The sequence below is a fragment of the Eutrigla gurnardus genome (genome assembly GCF_963514095.1).
Source record: "Eutrigla gurnardus genome assembly, chromosome: 10".
Lineage (NCBI taxonomy): Eukaryota > Metazoa > Chordata > Actinopteri > Perciformes > Triglidae > Eutrigla > Eutrigla gurnardus.
This window is the reverse complement of record NC_139924.1, coordinates 3202004-3220149: the sequence shown is the minus strand read 5'-3', so window position 1 is coordinate 3220149 and position 18146 is coordinate 3202004. Positions and strand designations below refer to the sequence as shown.

At 42.4% G+C, this 18146-nt stretch overlaps 1 protein-coding gene across 2 annotated transcripts in view; it reads right to left on the bottom strand.

The window, feature by feature from the left end:
* sorl1 (sortilin-related receptor, L(DLR class) A repeats containing) overlaps positions 1-18146 on the bottom strand; it is a 93731-nt gene that overhangs the window by 68857 nt on the left and 6728 nt on the right. For both annotated transcript variants that reach the window (XM_084019911.1, XM_084019910.1), the window contains exons 2-5: positions 7523-7639; positions 6855-6989; positions 6266-6427; positions 4822-4889 (exon numbers count right to left, since the gene is read on the bottom strand). In XM_084019911.1, coding sequence (XP_083876037.1) covers positions 4822-4889; positions 6266-6427; positions 6855-6989; positions 7523-7639 — 482 coding nt within the window. The remainder of the gene's footprint in view (positions 1-4821; positions 4890-6265; positions 6428-6854; positions 6990-7522; positions 7640-18146) is intronic.

Below are 18146 nucleotides of genomic sequence, written 5' to 3'. Positions count from 1 at the left end.
CACAGGGTAACACCCACAGGGTAACATCACAGGGTAACACCCACAGGGTAACACCCACAGGGTCACACCCACAGGGTAACGTCACAGGGTAACGCCCACAGGGTAACGTCACAGGGTAACACCCACAGGGTAACGCCCACAGGTAACGCCCACAGGGTAACACCCACAGGGTAACGTCACAGGGTAACACCCACATGGTAACGCCCACAGGGTAACGTCACAGGGTAACACCCACAGGGTAACATCACAGGGTAACGCCCACAGGGTAACACCCACAGGGTAACGCCCACATGGTAACGTCACAGGGTAACACCCACAGGGTAACGCCCACAGGGTAACGTCACAGGGTAACATCACAGGGTAACGTCACAGGGTAACGTCACAGGGTAACGTCACAGGGTAACGTCACAGGATAACGTCACAGGGTAACGCCCACAGGTGTGAAGCTCCATGTTGCACATAAGCTCCACATACAGCACAGCAGGCCGGTGTGATGCGTGCGAGGGTGAAGTATCCCTTTAAGAGGCCAAAAGTGCACCTTTTGACTGAAGAAAGGGTAGAAAATAATTTAAAACAAAAGAAAGAACAGAACAATTTTACCTTTTCAACATTACGGGTACCTGCATTATTGAGAACCGATACTTCCGATCCGATACCGATATTGTAGCTTTTAATATCGGCCGATACCGATACCGGCCGATCCAAGCATGTATTAAAGATTAAAAATGCCGGTTGATGGAAATTATCCAAAATTAGGGGCTGGAAAAATATGGCTGGAAAATGATGAGCATCACATTAATAGCTACAGATACTGTAAAACACTACAACGACATATGAGTGCATATATTGTCTTATTTTATCAAGTAAAATATAAGTTATAGGTTTACTCAACAGCCTAATAGTTCATAGAAATTCAGGTAGAAATAGGTTAACTCAGAGTTCCACATCTTATTAAAAACAATCCTCCCCCCACAGGGAGTCCCTTGCTTTGCATTCACACTGCTCCAGCCCAAACGGGCTTTAGCCCGTACACACGTCATCACGTCCTAATACTACACACACAATATGGCTTGATGTTGTTTTGAAGGAGTGCATATATATTTATCGACCTGCATCAGCGCATGTGCGCACGAGCGGATCTGTGCGAGCAGGCAGCGCGGAAACCGGTCCGGTTCCGGTACCGGTCCGGTCCCGCTCACACCACGAGTCTGAAGAGTGCAACAGCTTATCAAAATACAGTGTCAACTCCGTGTTTTCAAAGTAGAAAGCGACATCGTGGTGGTTTTACGAGGCAGAACGGCACCAGAACAACATCAAGCGCGTAAAGTACACGAAGAAGAACGTAGCGGGAGCGCGCCGCGAGGATTGTTGTGACCGTGCGTCTTGCGGAGCAAGTCTACTGTGCTGCGCGGAGGCGCTCCTAATGTAAATGATTATTGATTTATGAATGAATTGATAGGTGGCTTATTTTTGGCATATTGATTTTATGGCCTGTACAATGGTAGGGGAAACACTGGACATGCACAGACAAGTCTTGTTGTCAAGTTGTTGTTGTTTAGTGGATGCTGGACAGGTCGCGAGGTGTGCGCTAGGTGTGCTGGAAAACGCGGACCGGATTTTGGGGAAAAACAGAAAAAAACTGGAATGGATTACTACATCGGTGCGCTGGAAAACACGGACCGGAGTTTTGATGAAAAATAAATGGATCGGGAGTCCGGATCGGGATTTTCCCGTGCAGGCCGATCCGATATCGATATGCATTTTTTGCTAATATCCGATCCAAATATCGGATCGGGACATCCCTAGTTTCAGGATAAGGTGCTTCAGCATGTGTTGTTTTTATCTGTCAATGAGGTAAATTATGCTCTTGAGAATGTTTATTTAGTAGGTCATGTACACATTGAGGCGACCCCTTTATTCTTGAAAATTAAATAAATTGTGAATATTGACAGTGTTTGGGTGTTGTGTGGAAAACCGTTATCCATGCTTACCAAGTCACTGTTGACAATGACTGGATTCTGCTCAATCAAGGAAATGAGTCAGACCATCAAGCTCTAGACCAGGGATGCCAGGGTTACGGCCCGCGGGCCGGACCCGGCCCGACTGTACGTCACATCCGGCCCGCGGGTGATGAGTGGAGAATTTTTTTATATTATTATTTTATCTATTTTAAAAAAATATATATATATACCGTAAATCCTCTAATACTGGCCTGTATTCTATTACCGGCCAGTCACATTGGCCGGGGCAAGTGTCGACAGGCAGCGTTATTTCCATCCTTCCCATTCATTGTCAGGTTCGCGTCGCGAAGATTTTGGCTGAGTTCTATATTAAAGGATTTACGGTATGCCCTGCAATGCATTCGACTCACGGCGAGTGTGGAGAGACGGTGCGCCGCTGCTCTCGAAAAAATATTTTAAACTGAATGTTGTCCATGTAAAATAAAGACAGATTCAGCAACTGCATAGCTTATTTCTCGCTTAAAATGTTTTCAGAAACACGTTTCGGTGAACTATTGTCGTAAAATAAGAGAGAGTTTTCAAACGAGCCGCCATGTTGGTCGGTTTGAAATCCGGGAGCAGACAGGACAGCTGTGAAAGCAATCGTCCAATCAGGTGCAGCCATGTAGTGTGCACGTGATTGTATGAAGGAGAGCGCCTGTCAATCATCCTCCTTTGTAATGTATGTAATTTAGGCCTCATTGTGAGGCTATTTTGGTGCCAATGCAATTTCTTTTTGATGTGTAGGCCTTCATGAATAATTTCAAATAGCCTACCTATCCATGTGTTGAGTCAATGTTTGGCCTTTTCAGTCCGAAAGTGTAATCTGTCCCCCTGAGGTCTCACTTGAAAAAAATCTGGCCCCCTGTCCAATTTCACCCTGGCATCCCTGCTCTAGACACATATTCAGTTGATGATAGAATCTTTGTTTCCTTGAAGTATTCTACGTAAATATGTAACAACTAATGATTATTTTCATTGTAAATTAATCTGTCGATTAATTTATCAAATAATCAATTAGTTGTGTGGGCATACAATGTCAAAGTTGATCACTGTTTCCAAAAACATAATTTTAAATAATAACTCCAAGCGATTAATCGATTATCAAAATAGTTGGCAATTAATTTAAAAGTTGACAACTATTTGATAAATCATTACAGCTCTAATGATCTTAATTTGTTTGTAAACTTGTGTTTTGCTGAAGTATGTTGATGCCAACTTTTATGAATTCTAAATGCTGTCATTTTAATCTTAATTTATTATTTTTTTATTATTGATGTCAATAAACAGTTCAAGAAGCAGTTATTGTTCCATCTATTCTGGTATATTGTTCTCTTGTTAAAGTCCAGAATAGCTTGTTGCTGGGATGGTACCTTTATATAGTACAACAATGTACCATTTTTAAAAGGTACAATGCTATACTATAGTCCAAAGATACTCATATGTCTTGCAGGGCACACACAACATACTCTAACTGGTACAATTTGATAAAATGTACAAAAATGTACCAGCCCAGCGACAAGCATTTGGACCCTTTTAAGTACACACTGGTACCTCTATTTTGGAATGTGTATGCAAACACACATGCAGGCAAACACACACACACACACACACACACACACACACACACACACCTATGCAAACACACGCATACACACACATGCAGAAAGAAAGTGAAAAGTGAAAGTAAACATGAGGTCTGGTCTTGTTTAGCCACTGAAACAATGCAGTCATCCACCAACCCTCCCAGAAGATCAACAGTCCATCGGTAGTGTAAATAAGATCCAGTTCATCTACATATTGTCAACCAAACCTCTCCGGCCTGACTTTTTTGATTGGACAGGGTTTTTAAAGTCCTGCTAAAGCCACAAATGACATTTTTAAAATGTTTTTATGTCAGAGCATTACATTTATTCATGGCTATCGGTATGTTACAAGGATTTCAAGTAACATTACATAAAATGTGTCTGAATAGAATCACCTACTCTACTCTCACCTTTAAGTGCCTTAAACTGTTAGTCTCTCTGCTGGCCACCAGGGGGTGACTCCTCTCTGATTGTATAGAAGTCTATGAGAAAATGGTCCTACTTCTCTCTTGATGTATTATCTCAGTATACATTGTAAACATTAGTTTATGGTCTCAATCTCTAGTTTCAAGTCTTCTTCATTCCAGCATGATGTTCATTTAGTACATTATGGTCCATTTAGAGTCCAACAGACCAGAAGGAAAGGGATGCTTTAGGGCGGGGCTACCTGCTGATTGACAGGTCAGCTAGTTGTAAAGTTGACCTTGAATTATGAAGCTCATTAAGTCATTAATTTGTTGCTCCTCCACTGTCCAAATATGGTCACTTCTTTCACTGGTTGCAAAAAATACAAGATGGCGATGGCCAAAAATGGCGAATTGCGTCACCATGACAACGTCCACTTTCTATATACAGTCTGTGGTCACCTCATGAGATTTCAGAACAAGACTAACGTCAGACATTTGCAACAAAAAAAGAGAAAAGTAAACAGAAACATGTCATCCCTGCAGCATTCTTAGTGCTTAAGACACAAAAACGTGAAAATAGGGTCCATCTCAAAAAGTTGTACTTCAATATCAATCTATGGCTCTTTTTTTATGTATTTTCTGTAAAACTTTTGAAATGTTTGTTAGGAAAGGAATTATTAAGATTCTCGTAACGTGGAGGTGAGCGACCAGCACATCGGCATCGCACTAGAAAAATGTTCTGGAAGCTTGTATTTACTCATCCCTTCACATGCTGGAGGTAGGCCAGAGGACAGTTCTCACATACAGTAGATACGGCGGCCATCTTACCAAAAGTAGGTCTTTACGTGTTCCTGGATCAACACCCAAGTCTCCCCGAAGTCATCTGATTTCCACAGCTACAGGAGAGGAGAGAGACAGTGTAAGGAGAGGGGGAGGAGGAGGAGATGAGGAAGAAGAGGGGGATGGAGTACTGTAAAAATGTAGGTCAAGCTCATTCCCTCGCTTTTGGCTCTGACACATGGAAACGAAAACACTGGAGAGCCATTTGCTGCTATTGTGCTTGAACTCGAGTTCCAAGCCAAAACGCTAACCACCAATAGTTTCTTCTCCTGGTTACCACACTGTAAGCACCAGATCACATATGCTACTGGTCATACGTGTTATGGAATAAAGCCAATGGAATCAAGAATATGAACAGGATTCATGGTATTCCATCTTATAGCATGATGTTATGCATTAGGCTAAGTCACGCCCCTTCCGGTGGACCGCCATGGGACATTGTTCCGACTGTGAGATGGTTAAAATTGCTCATGAGGACAGTTCTGGGATGTTTGAGAAAAAAGTTGGACTCTAAACCCAAAATGTTATATTTTAAATACACTACCATGGGTTTAGTTTTGGCAGGGTTATTGTTTGGAATTTCAGCAACACACTTTTTCTTCTTTTTTTTTATTTTCTATATTTACTAGTGTGCCTTAACAGTAGGCCAGCTGTGTATATAGCATTTTGGAAAATTGACTACATTAGGGTTCCTTCTGTGTGGAGTTTGCATGTTCTCCCCGTGTAAGCGTGGGTTCTCTCCGGGTTCTCCAGCTTCCTCACACAGTCCAAAGACATGCAGGATGGACCTGTCTGTCTCTACATGTCAGCCCTGTGATAGACTGGTTACCTGTCCAGAGTGTACCCTGCCTTCGCCCAATGTCAGCTGGGATTGGCTCCAGCCCCCCCGCCACCCTGAATACAGGATAAGCAGTAGACCATGGATGGACTACTTAGTCAAATTTGCCATTACGTCAAGAAAGTTGCATTTTGCTGTGTAACTGTTGAAGTATACGACCTCATCTAAAATATGTAATTAGAAAGACTAGACACATAAACTCGCATTATTGGCATCTCTATCTGTTCGGTACCAGGATGTAATGTTACTCATCTCTTTCTTTCTCTGTTGACGAGCGCACAGATTTTTTCTGAAATAAGGTCCAATGAGATACACTGGAAAGGGTGGGGCTTAGCCTCTGTTGTTGTCAGTTATACTAGTAATAGGAATACTTGTGCAGGTCATGGTAAAGGAATAGAAAAAGAAGCCTCTCTTTCTATGAGAAGCTACTAAAAAGCATTAAGGCTGTGCAGCTTTCAAGCAGCCACATGAATCCACTCAGTTTTACACAGAATAGTAGCGTGTTTTTCTTCAGGTATTACAAATGAGACTGGAGCTTTGATCTACACTTCACCCTGTGACTACAAGGCTGGATGCTACAGATGGAGTCTGTACCTGTTTGTTAGCATGGGAGCTGTCGTAGCCGAGCACCAGGTTGAACCTCCTGCTGTGGAGCAGCAGGTCTGTGGGCTTGAAGGGCAGAGGGAAGCCCTGGACACTCTTACAGAAGTCAAAGGTCTTCCACAGGTAGTTGTTCGCCGAGTCCACAAAAAGGTACTGAAGAGGAGAAAATACACACCAAAACAAGACATGAGGCATATCTGAAACAGAAATATGGTAAAAAACAGTACAGCTGCACTGATGAAACGTGATGCACTAAAGCTGCGTTCACACCAAACCTCTGCAGAGTCCTCCAAATAGACCTCTATATAGATCTCTAAAGAGTCCTCCATATAGACCTCAATATAGGCCACTACATAGTCCGCCATATAGACCTCTACATAGTCCTCCATATAGACCTCTGCAGAGTCCTCCATATAGACCTCTACCCAGTCCTTCGTATAAACATCGACATAGACCTCCATATAGACCTCTGATGATCTCCACCTACTGTAGCTGCTGTTAGATGACCCAATTACCCCTGCAGCTGACAGGATTCTAGTCTGGTGTGAGCCCGTCCTCGTGGACCAGGACTGGTACTTACCCTCCTGTTGTCTGCAGGGCTGTGGTAGAACTGGGAGATGACCTGCTTGCTGCCTTCCTTGGCCTTGACCCCGGAAAGCTGGAACTTGTCCGAGACCAGTTTAAAAGTGGTCCCGTAGTCATAAGACACATAGACCTGGAGACAAGGGGCAGCAACAGGGATTTATCAGCGACCAGACCTGGTGGTCCATGATAACAAGCGACATGGATTAAGAGTGCACATTAGAGCTGAATGATTATTCCTTTTTATGCCTTTTTATAACATTTGCAATTTGAAGATAAAACTCTAAAAAAATGGCACTAACACATTCTAGTCTCACTTTACATTAAGTTAAAGCTATGGTCTACATTCTGAAAATCAGTTGAGCCTCTGAGACAGATTTGAAAAAGAGCCCCCCCCAACCAAATGGAGGGTACGAGCCAATGGGAGCCTTCCGGAGCAATGGCTCTCATTGGTCAATTTCTATGCAGACCTACGGCTCATAGACTGAATGGATTTTTTTTATTCCAAATCTTAGACCATAGCTTAAAGAAACAAATATTTTTATTGCATCACAGACACAATTATTTTAGTGAACACTCAAATCATCGTATATAAGATGATGATGAATCATAAAGTCTCCTGCATAGAGGTTAGAGGATGTGTTTTGGATGTGTTCAGGGACTTACAGAGCTGGTTTTGGGCCCCGTGGCTCCTGCGCTGTCCCGAGCCAGGGCTACAATGACGTTGCTTTTCTCCCCAGCCCAGTGGACCACCATCTGGTTGTGAGAGTCGTTTAGGTTGGCCTGGAAGACACAACAGGTTGAACTGAAGATGCAACACTGGACTCAGAAACTCCCTTTAGGCTGGACATGGACATAAAGGATAAATACATTTTGAAAAGTGTATTTTTTGTGTGCTGAATTTTTAAATCAGGCTCTACTTTTCACCTCTCTGTCAGCAATCTAATTGTCCCGATAACAGAAATGTATCATGATCACGATCTGCGAGTGAACTCAGACAGGATGGTGTTTGGTTTCCTGGTGGATCTGGGACTTCAACATGTACAAAGCAGCAATAGTGGTGATTTCAGCCATGATGGAGGAAACCTGGTTGGCCTCGACATGGAGGGAAGCCCCGCCTCCTCTCTGACACGCCCAGTCTGGGCTTCGGGAATACACACAAATGATCCTGCAGCCAAACTCTTAAAGGGCAGCCTGCTCTACCAACTCTCTTTAAACTCTCTTAATTTTTCAGGCTCTACTTTCACTTCTCTACGATGATGGTGAGTTGGATGGAAGATTCAACACGATCTGACCTGAGTGATAACGTTTTATTTCGTCCATCTCATCACTAGCAAAAACATTCAACAATAAAAGGCAGAGATGCTGACAAAGAGAAGTGTGGAGCTTTCCTTTAGCATCATGTTGCCAGACAACAGTAAAGCCGACACCCTGCAGGACAAGACTGGATGTCGCCACAAAGACACATTTCACATTTCCCTCATGGAACTTGTAACAAAGGAACTATTATGAGCCGCTGTCGTGAAGCCAGCTTCACTGATACACAACTTTCCAACTCTTGCTTTAGTCCTCCTCTTCCTCCTCCTCTCCATCTTCATCAGCCAGCCTCCCCCAGGGCCGCCTTTCAGACGGAGGTGTTGCAGCAGTAAATCTCTGCATTTTAAGCCTCATTGGCCACGGTGGCGAGCTGCCCAAAAGGACACCAGCGGCTCCGCAAACTGACAAAGCTGAATGTAGGGAATGTTAATGTGAGTGAAGAGAAAAATATATTTGCCTGGTTGCAGCAAATAGCAGTATGAGAGTTAATGCTGCAAGAGGCCATCCATCGATGATCCACTTCCTGTTCCCCTCTAAGCATAGACCATTGCCACCATGATGAGGTCCACCAGAGAAGTTATAGCCTGCAGGGAACAGACTTTTTGGTCTATAGTCTCACGGCGAGACCTCCTCCCTCAGACCAGGACACATTGATGCACATGAGACCAACAGCAGCCCTTTTCCTTAGATTCTGACCGAGGGACCACAACTTTACAACATTTTTGTGGTCCATTTAAAATGTCAAATGCACACTGCACTGTGTTAGTACATCATTACTGGTACTGCCCACATGTACAGCTACCACAGTAAACCCACAGCCCAGCCACAACTATGTGGAGTCCTGAACTTGGACCTGAAAATCAACAGCCACATTGAAACCATTACAACGTCGGGCTACTGTCAATTTAAGGATGTGGATTATCTTCTATAGACTGGACAACTGTGACCTTTGCAGGTCTCCTAAAAACACAATTAGATTCAGAATGCTGTTGCTCGAGTCCTGAGTACTGAGACCCAGAAAGTAAATCACATCAGTCCAGTTCTGAGGTCTTTTGTTTCCGATTTTCCTGCTACATTATGAACCATCCAGAAATCTTAGGTGGTCTGGTTCAGGTTCGGTTCAGGTCTCGTCCAGGTCTACTTTTCCATCCCCAAGTCAAAAACTAAAGAAGGAGAAGCAGCAATCTGTTTTTACGCTCCATATGTTTGGATAAAACTCCCAGAAGCCTGCAGGTCAGCTGAAGACGTTTCTGTTTGCTGAGGCCTGTTGGGAAACTAGGAGGAGTAGATTCAGGTTAATAGATCATTATTAATATCAATACAATTATTGATATTAATAGAATTATTAATTATTAATTAATAAAAATTGCGGCACCATCCTTTAAAAAGGGAAAAATATAACCGGACGATCATTCCTATTCAAAAGGGTGGAATTTATCAACTTGTACTTGTACTTAGAAATGTGCGTACATATAAGCACAGCTGTGACATGCTTACACACAGCACTCAGTGGTAGAATAGGGGAAATGCAAATAGAAAGCATTGCGATGGTCACAGCATGGATTAAACAATCTCAACATCTACACATGTTCAGTATCTTTGATTAACAATTACTCACTTAGTCATTTTGTGTAGTTAGGAACAGACATGTAGCCTAATTGGTGTCAACATCTATGCAAGACACCTGTGAGGTATTTGAAACTGTAACATGGTTTGTTATAAGAATTTTGTATAACCTCATGTCTTAAAGTTTTCTTTGTTCAGGTTACAGCTTTATGTGTTGAACTGTTTATTACTTTAGTATCCCCATGGCTGACCTAAATGTTATCAGAGGCCTGGTAGTCATGATGTCTAGTTCTACATGAAGGTTAACTGTCAGTGACGCGTTATCTCCTGTTCCTTTAAAAGACTCAAGTCACAACAGTGATTTGAGCATTTCCTCTGTAGCATCCTCATACTTTGTTGCATTGTAACTGCTCCTCTTGGCCAAGATTAAAGTCAGACGTCAACTTTACTTATGTCTCCGATCTCCTCCTTGGGTGAATTTATTCGTTTACGGAAAAATTATTTTAACATGGTTCATCTTGCATTACTGGAAGATCTAGTAAACGGTGCGCTCCGCAGCGCGTTTTCAGAGCGCTGATCTGTTTGGTGAGAGAACGGAGTGGCTTCTGAGTAGGAACCGTTTCCCCAAACAGATATTGCTAGAACGAACACATGCCATCCCTGTGCACATCCAAGTCCAGTCCACACACGGCTTCTGGCCACTGGTATGTTCCAGTATGAGGTTGGAGACAGATCGGTGCCTTCCAGTGCGCCTATCTGTCTTAAATGCCTGAGATAGATAGATTGTCTTTGCTCTCTTTGCCGTTATGCCACTGAGGGGAAAAAGCCAAACTGATTTTTTGTTACCATATATGGTTAAATGAGGTTATTTTGGTTTATTCTGGATGCAAATGACCCCAAATATGCACGAGCATGGTGGTTTAGAACATGTGGGATTTATCAACGCTGGTGTGTTCGGCCGTGGTGCACATATTTGATAAATACAGATATTTTTGTACTTCATTATTAGCCTAGCAGTTAGCCTCTTTTTCCTCTGCCAGCATCAAAATGACAGCCATTGTTCAACTCTTTAATGTGAAGGAGAAGATAAGAAATGTTGCATCAGGTAACGCTAAAGTGTTCATGAGTTTCTTAGCGGTTTTATCTTAAATATTTATTTTAACTGTGTAACTGATAGCAGGTTAAACAGTGATGATTTGCCTCAGTTAGCCACTTGTTAGCAAACGCCTTTTTTCCGAAATAGTTCAGTAACACCTGAGGAGAGATACCTCACATGGAGGCATATTAATTTCATGTGAACCAGAATTCAATGTTGGTCATGGTAGAGGTACGATTCAGCAGATTTCTTCTGCTGTTTTTTCCCCCTCCCACTCTGAGTGGTCAAACAACTCTCTAATTGCTTTTTGACGGATGAGAAAAACAAAGAAAAGTAAACCTGTGCCAAAAACTTTTTTGACGTACGAAAGTTTCGGAGTCATGCAAATGGGATTGACACTATAATGTGAGGTTGTAATTATTTCCGACCAAAAAAAACGGACTCACTGGAAGACCTTTATGTCCCACTCAGTCCCAAAGAACTCACACTGCCTGAAAGGAAATCTGGAAAAAGGCCATAGAAACTTTTAGAGACCATTAAGAGGCCCCTTCAATCCAATGTAACAATTTTTGCTCCATATAGGCCGATCTGTCTCCACATCCTCCCATTTTATGCCATCACGTTTTATTAGTACGTCCAACTGGAAACGGCGTGAAGATGAGTTAACTTGTACCGACTTCTGACATTTTAAATAACTTTAAGGGATCCAGCTACAAGGATCTATCACAAAATTGAGACATGTTCCCTGACCCACTTTTCCGTTTTCTGGCCTTGCGAATTAACACCATTTTGTCTGTCTGCTAATTTGTGTTTATTGAGTACAACTTCTGAAATAGACTATGACTTCCTCAAAACGTAGAGTACAAAAGATCTATGCTCTTCTCCCTGGGCACTAATTGCTCTGACGAGCGTCGTCATGCTAAGTAGTTCTTGCTGAAAAACAGTTTTATATAGTCGTAGCAGAAGAAAATGTGTTGTAAAGAGTATTATTAGCCAGCCAGCAGTAAGTAAATAGTGAGGGGAAATATACTTCATTCAAACTCCTCTCTCCACATCTCTGGTCCCTCGCTAGCCATCTAATGTTGAGGGGCATTCAAACCAAACGCAACGCAAATTATTTACGCAAGTCAACTTATTATTTACGCAAGTCAAGACTTTATTGTGAATTACCCTTATCTGTGCCGTGCATGTGTGTGGGAGAGTATGAGGTGTAATTACGCCGTAGAAAGGGTTATATTTGTTTATTTGTTATAACAGGAAGTTGCACACCGGCATTAAAATCTGAAAAATGTTTCTTAATTTCTACGTACGCAAACTTTAAGTGAGAATCGGTCACATAGTTTTAGAAATGAGACCCCAAAGCTGCCCACCGTTCTGAACAAGGCTTTATTTACCCTTCAAATCATATTCTTCTTCAAGGTGAGTGCATTGAAGCTGCTATCAGACAGGTTCTCTCCTCCTTTTAAAACAAGGCAGCGTTGTGCATTATTAGCATGGTGGAAATGACACTTTTGATAGGAATTGAAAGGCAACTCAGGCTTTCCAGCCGATCCATGTTCATGCCATCTCCTGCATTCCTCTCCATGCTTCCCACCGGTCTGCACTTTGATGTCCTCTCGGTGGCTGGAAGAAGGCTTGAGGAGTCTGGAGGAGATGTGTGGAGGAGTCTGGAGGAGTTGGGCTCTGTGTCTGGTACCACCACGGGGCGGAGCAGAGCAACACTGCACTTGGGGATTCAGCCTACACTCTCCACCCTCCCCTCTCCATTATTCAGCTGTGTGTTGGCCGTCGTGGCAGGGAGAGAAACGGCGGCACAGCCAGTCTGAACAATGACATCATCTCTGCAGGACTGGCAGGCAATGAAGGCTCACTGCATGCTCGCCAGCCACCGAGCATCTTGTTTGCCTGTGCTGTAACTAGCAACTAGCACAACACAGCCAATGTCCTGGCAATGTGACAGCAGGCCTCCTGTTTGGTTTTTATCAGGTTAGCTTGTACTGATGGAAAGCAAAATGAGATGATGTAATAAGAAAAAGAACATACAAATGCATGGAAATTGGCCAATGTGTTTGTGTAGATAAGTAATGCTAATTTAGATTTTTTTTCTGAGTAATATCTGACCTTTGTTAACAGATCATTGCATTATGAGCCTGCATCACGGAGGCAAGTGTACGCTGAAGAAATCAAGAGTGTGTGTGTGTGACAATGAGTATGAAACAGTAACGTTATGGCTGTGAGCGAAGCAGTGAAGTGTGTGTACGACTGATTTATCAGTGAATAAATGCTACAACTACTCAAGGCCACGCTTGGGACCAGATAGGATTTTGTCATGGATCAAGATAAAAGCACTGGTGAATTTCCATTATTGAGATTATTGTGAATATCATCAGTGATTTGAAAAAGCAGCCTGGCTGCTATCATGGTAGAAAAATACAGCCTGATTAATAAAAACTACAGGATACAAAAACACATTTTTAAAATGTATTCATCCTTTATTTATAGAGGGTGACTTTATGATTTGTGATCATCTTATTTAAGATTATTTGATGGATGTGTTTTTATATGTAATGCAATAAAACTATTTGTTTCTTAACAAAATGTAACATGATTCCAGGATGTTTTAGGTCCATTTTAATAGTTTTATGCAGATGTTGATGATTATTAGGATAATATTGGGAATTGCCTTTTTTTGGCATTTGATAGTGTCTAATCTAGACACAAGCAAAGTTCCTGTCTTTTTGTCGGATAGCTGATACCAGAGAGTTAAACTGATAGCATTAATCAGATTAAATGCTTATTGTTGGTTAATTATTACCTGAATGTTTTTTTTACAAATGATTGTTTTAGAGTGGAATCAATTCAAAATGACTAAATATTAGATTCCAGTTCTTCTTCATGGCTGAATGAGAAGTGGGCTGAGGTTGTTCCACAGCAGGAAAGCTCTGCAGGAAACGTCTCGATGGCAGCTGCACAAACTCAACCTGACAAAAACTAATGAAGATGTTTTCATTCTGGAGCTAAGTGCCACCCCCCTACACACACACACACACACAGTCAAACACAATCAAACACACACACACACACACACACACACACACACACACACACACACACACACACACACACACACACACACACACACACACACACACACACACACACACACACAGTCAAACACTATCTCTCTCTCACACACACACACACACACACACAGTCAAACACTATCTCTCTCTCTCACACACACACACACACACACACTGATTTCATAGTGACAGTCAGGACATGAACAGGTGACGTAAACCCTCAGTCCGGTTTAACTTTGGCTCACATGTAGCGTGCATTCACTCAGGTGTAAACACTCACACAGTGATAGTCTGTCGACATGGGATATGAAAATGTAATCTCACGATCATCCATACAAATAATTGCGATTTACAATGTTATCTAAGTTTAAAACTTAAAATGGCCCTAAAACATCCTGGAATCACTTAACATTTTGTTAAGAAATAACTCTTTCTATTGCATCACAGATGATACTTTCTTCCCGGTGAAAACAATCAAATATTGAATGATTTAAATGATAATGAATCATAAATAAAGGATAAATATGGATTTTTGTATCTTTATTTTTCACTTCAGTACCATGATTGCAGCCAGACAGCCTTTTCAAAGTCACTCATGATGATATGAACCAAGTGTCCATCCCCTTCCCTATTCCTCCTTCATCCCCCTATCTCCTGGTCAAGTTCCCCAATAACCCCAACCCGCTCAACCACCTGCCATCCCTTCTCACCTTCTCCAGTCTATTGCTCCTGAACAACTTCCTTTTCTCACCCATCTCATTAACACATCTTCATCAACCAACTGCTTCCCTAACTCTCTTGAAGAGGCAAGAGTGAACTTAACAGATTTTCATACTTCAACGTTGTTGAAACGGGAGTTCGCAAAGGCTGTTCTGTTATTTTGTGTTGTCATTATGCCTGTGTTTGGATACACATATTAGTGTGTTCGTCCTGTACATTTCAGTCACCTCCAGGGTTAGTGGGGGTCGCCAGTCTCTGGCACCGTTATTTTGGGGGCCTCTTGCTGAAAAGTTTGGGAACCCCTGCTCTATATCACCCATAAAGACGGGGGTGTCGGTTATTAAGACGATTCGCCAACTTTGTCGTCCTACTCGACTTCATCACCACCACTTAAGCATTGTTAGCAGCTCGTCTACATCCTTAGCTTTTCCCTGGTTGTTTGGTCAGTAATTAGAGACACGTCTCGTAGAAGAGTGAAAGGGGATACTGATTCATTTATTTGATGATTTCACTTATTATTTTGACAATTATATTTAAACAGGAGATCTACCTTTGTGAAAATAATATTTGATCAATTTGTTTTACATTTATCTGTTTAGTATATCACCATTCACAGTTTCAACTTAACCTAACCATGTCATATGATTTGCTTATTCAGTACACAGAACAAATATCACTATAGTAAAATAGAAATGAACATTTAATATCCAGAAGTTCATATTCAATTCAATTGTATTTATATAACCCGGTAACACATTGTGTGCTGGACTCTCACATAAGATAAAGGAAAAAGCTCCCTAAACTTTAGATTCATTGAGCTTCCATGCCAGGTCAGTAACCCACGGATTAGGTCACATTATTAAGTATGTAATTAATAGGGCCGGGACTCGATTAAAAAAATGTATCGAATTAATTAGAGGCTTTGTAATTAATTAATCGAAATTAATCACATTTTAATTGCATATAAATATTTGACCTGAGAACAGTGAGAAGTAATTTTTTTCACATGGATTTTTAGTATACCATTGAATAATGACTGAATACATAAGCTTAAGCAACAAAATATTGTTTATTTTTGTTCAACCAAATCCAACAGACCAGTGCAATTTTAGCAATTTTAGCAAGTGTAGCCAGTGGCGGTCCTAGTTTCATGACATCCTGGGCAACACACATCCTGGAGGCCGTTTGACTTGTCTGCTGTGCTTGGAGACAGCAGGCCGATGATGGAGAGACACACTTCCCTCTGCTCACCTCTCCTCCACCAAAATCATTCTGGCTTCTTGAACCACACATGACAATTCTATTCAATTCAATTTCATTTATAGTGTCATATCACAACAGAAGTTATCTCAGGAGACTTAACACATTGAGCAGGACTAGAACACGCTCATGATTTTCAAAGTCCCAACTTCACCAGGAGGAAGCGTTACAGCGACAGTGGGAGAAGAACTTTTAGGCAGAAATCTGGATCAGACAAGGACATTGGGTTCCATCTGCATTTGGTGTAGGTAGTGCAGTAGTAGCAATAACAGTAGTGGTATTATTAAAGTCCCAGTCAGCAAGTCCAGCGGATCGAGGGCACTCCGTCAGATTTTGAATGTTTCCAACACTCACGCTCCTCCCCCACGACCACCGAGCTCCTTCCCTTCGACTTCGTGCCCTTTGAAATCCTTTAGATCACGCCAACTTTGAAACGCGGGTTGGATGTTGACTCTGGTTTTATCACGGGCACCGTCGCAATCTTTTTTTTTTTTTTTTTTCCACCAGTGTTTTCTTTTCCTTGGTTGTTTTGGACCTCCTCGTTTCGGTTTTTATCCAAGGAATTGGAAGATTGTTGCTACTTCCCTCCGCCTCCCTCCTGTGATAGTGGAGCGACCCGAGGGGGTAGGAGGCTCTGTGTGTGCACTAGTGTTGTCACGATACCAACATTTTGGTACCGGTACCGGTACCAACATGTGTACTTTTCTGTACTTTACGATACTTTTTCAAATAAAAAGTGAACGCAAAAAATGTCATTACTGACTTTATTTTAATAGAAAATCTTGTAAATGACCTGTCGTTCCCTGAGCTCAGTGTGGAGGTCTGGGTGCTGGTCCTTTAAGTGTTTGGATAAGTCGGAGGTGTTTCCCGCCGTTAGCCATGCATGTTTTAAACACCGTTTACACAGTGGTGCATCGGCGTTAACTGCCTCGCTTTGCGCATTTGTTTTAAGCTAAAGTACTGCCATATCGCACTTCGCGGCGTTGGTTTGTCCGCAAGTTGCGGCGTGGTGACGGTTGCAGCAGCCATTCTCCTCTCCGTGCTTCTCTCGCTCGCGCTCTCTTGCGCTCTCTCCAAGCTTTCCTCCTGCTCCGTTTGTTGTTCCAGTCAACGCTGCTCGCTAACTTGCTAGCGGTTTCCTCCGGCTTGCTTGCTTTTTCCTTTTATCTCTCCAAGCTGCGGCTCGCTCCTCGTCCTCAGCTGTAGTTACAACGCGGTGACGTCACGTGGCGAGTTCGCCGCGCTGTTGCGGGCGCTGCCGGCGGCGCTGCAAGTACCGGTCCTGTCCAAATGCAATATAGTACCGTTTTAAATGCCTCAGTACCCCGGTACCAAATTAGTACCGGTATACCGTGTGACCCTAGTGTGCACGAACACAGCCCTGCGTGCTGATTGGACAGGATGTGCTGGGCTCTATGTGTCGATTTTTGCAAAACAAACAGGCTCTACGTGCACGTAGAGGCGCACTTTTTTTCTAAAACCGGATGATTTATGTTGTTCTGTTGGTGGCCCCCTGGTGGCCAGCAGAGAGAATGACGGTTTAAAGGCACTTCAGCATAAGCTTCACTTATCAGAACTGCAGGTTGCCGCCTGATTCATACAGCATTGCTTTTTGCGTTTTAGAAAAACACAAAGATATTCAGTTTACTATGTTATTGTAGAAAACCAACCTACATCCACATTTGAGAAGTTGGATGAAGGATTGTGAAGCTTAGAAGATTTCACATTTCTCACACTGGCCTGACTCCCCCTTTTCTCTCTCTACTTGGTGGTGACGGATTTGCCCAGGCAATCGCGTTTCATTGAGACCGCTGTAGTTTGACTTCAGCGCTTCATTAACTTTATGCTTCCGTCTTATCAAACATGAAGGCAAGGAGTGTGCAAGTGTCAGACTTCTGGGTGAACTTTCTTTGTAATATATGACAGTATTATACCAGCTATGGGACAATATAGGAATTTATCGCATATTGCAATAAAAAACACTCACATTGGGTCTCATACCTCACCAGTATATTCCTTTTTTTCCTCAGAAAAACCTACGCCCGATTCTTAAAGTGCAGGAATGCACCTCTGTTCTTATTTTGATGATTCCCACATCTTCGTAAATTAAAATCTCAGCCCATGAAAGGGTCATGAGACTGCAGGGCTATGTTCACACTCAGAACTGGCACACAGAGGAAAAGTTGCGACGGAAGTCAAGAATGTGAAGACGGTGAACAAGCGGACTCCAGCAAGAACAGCAAATGAG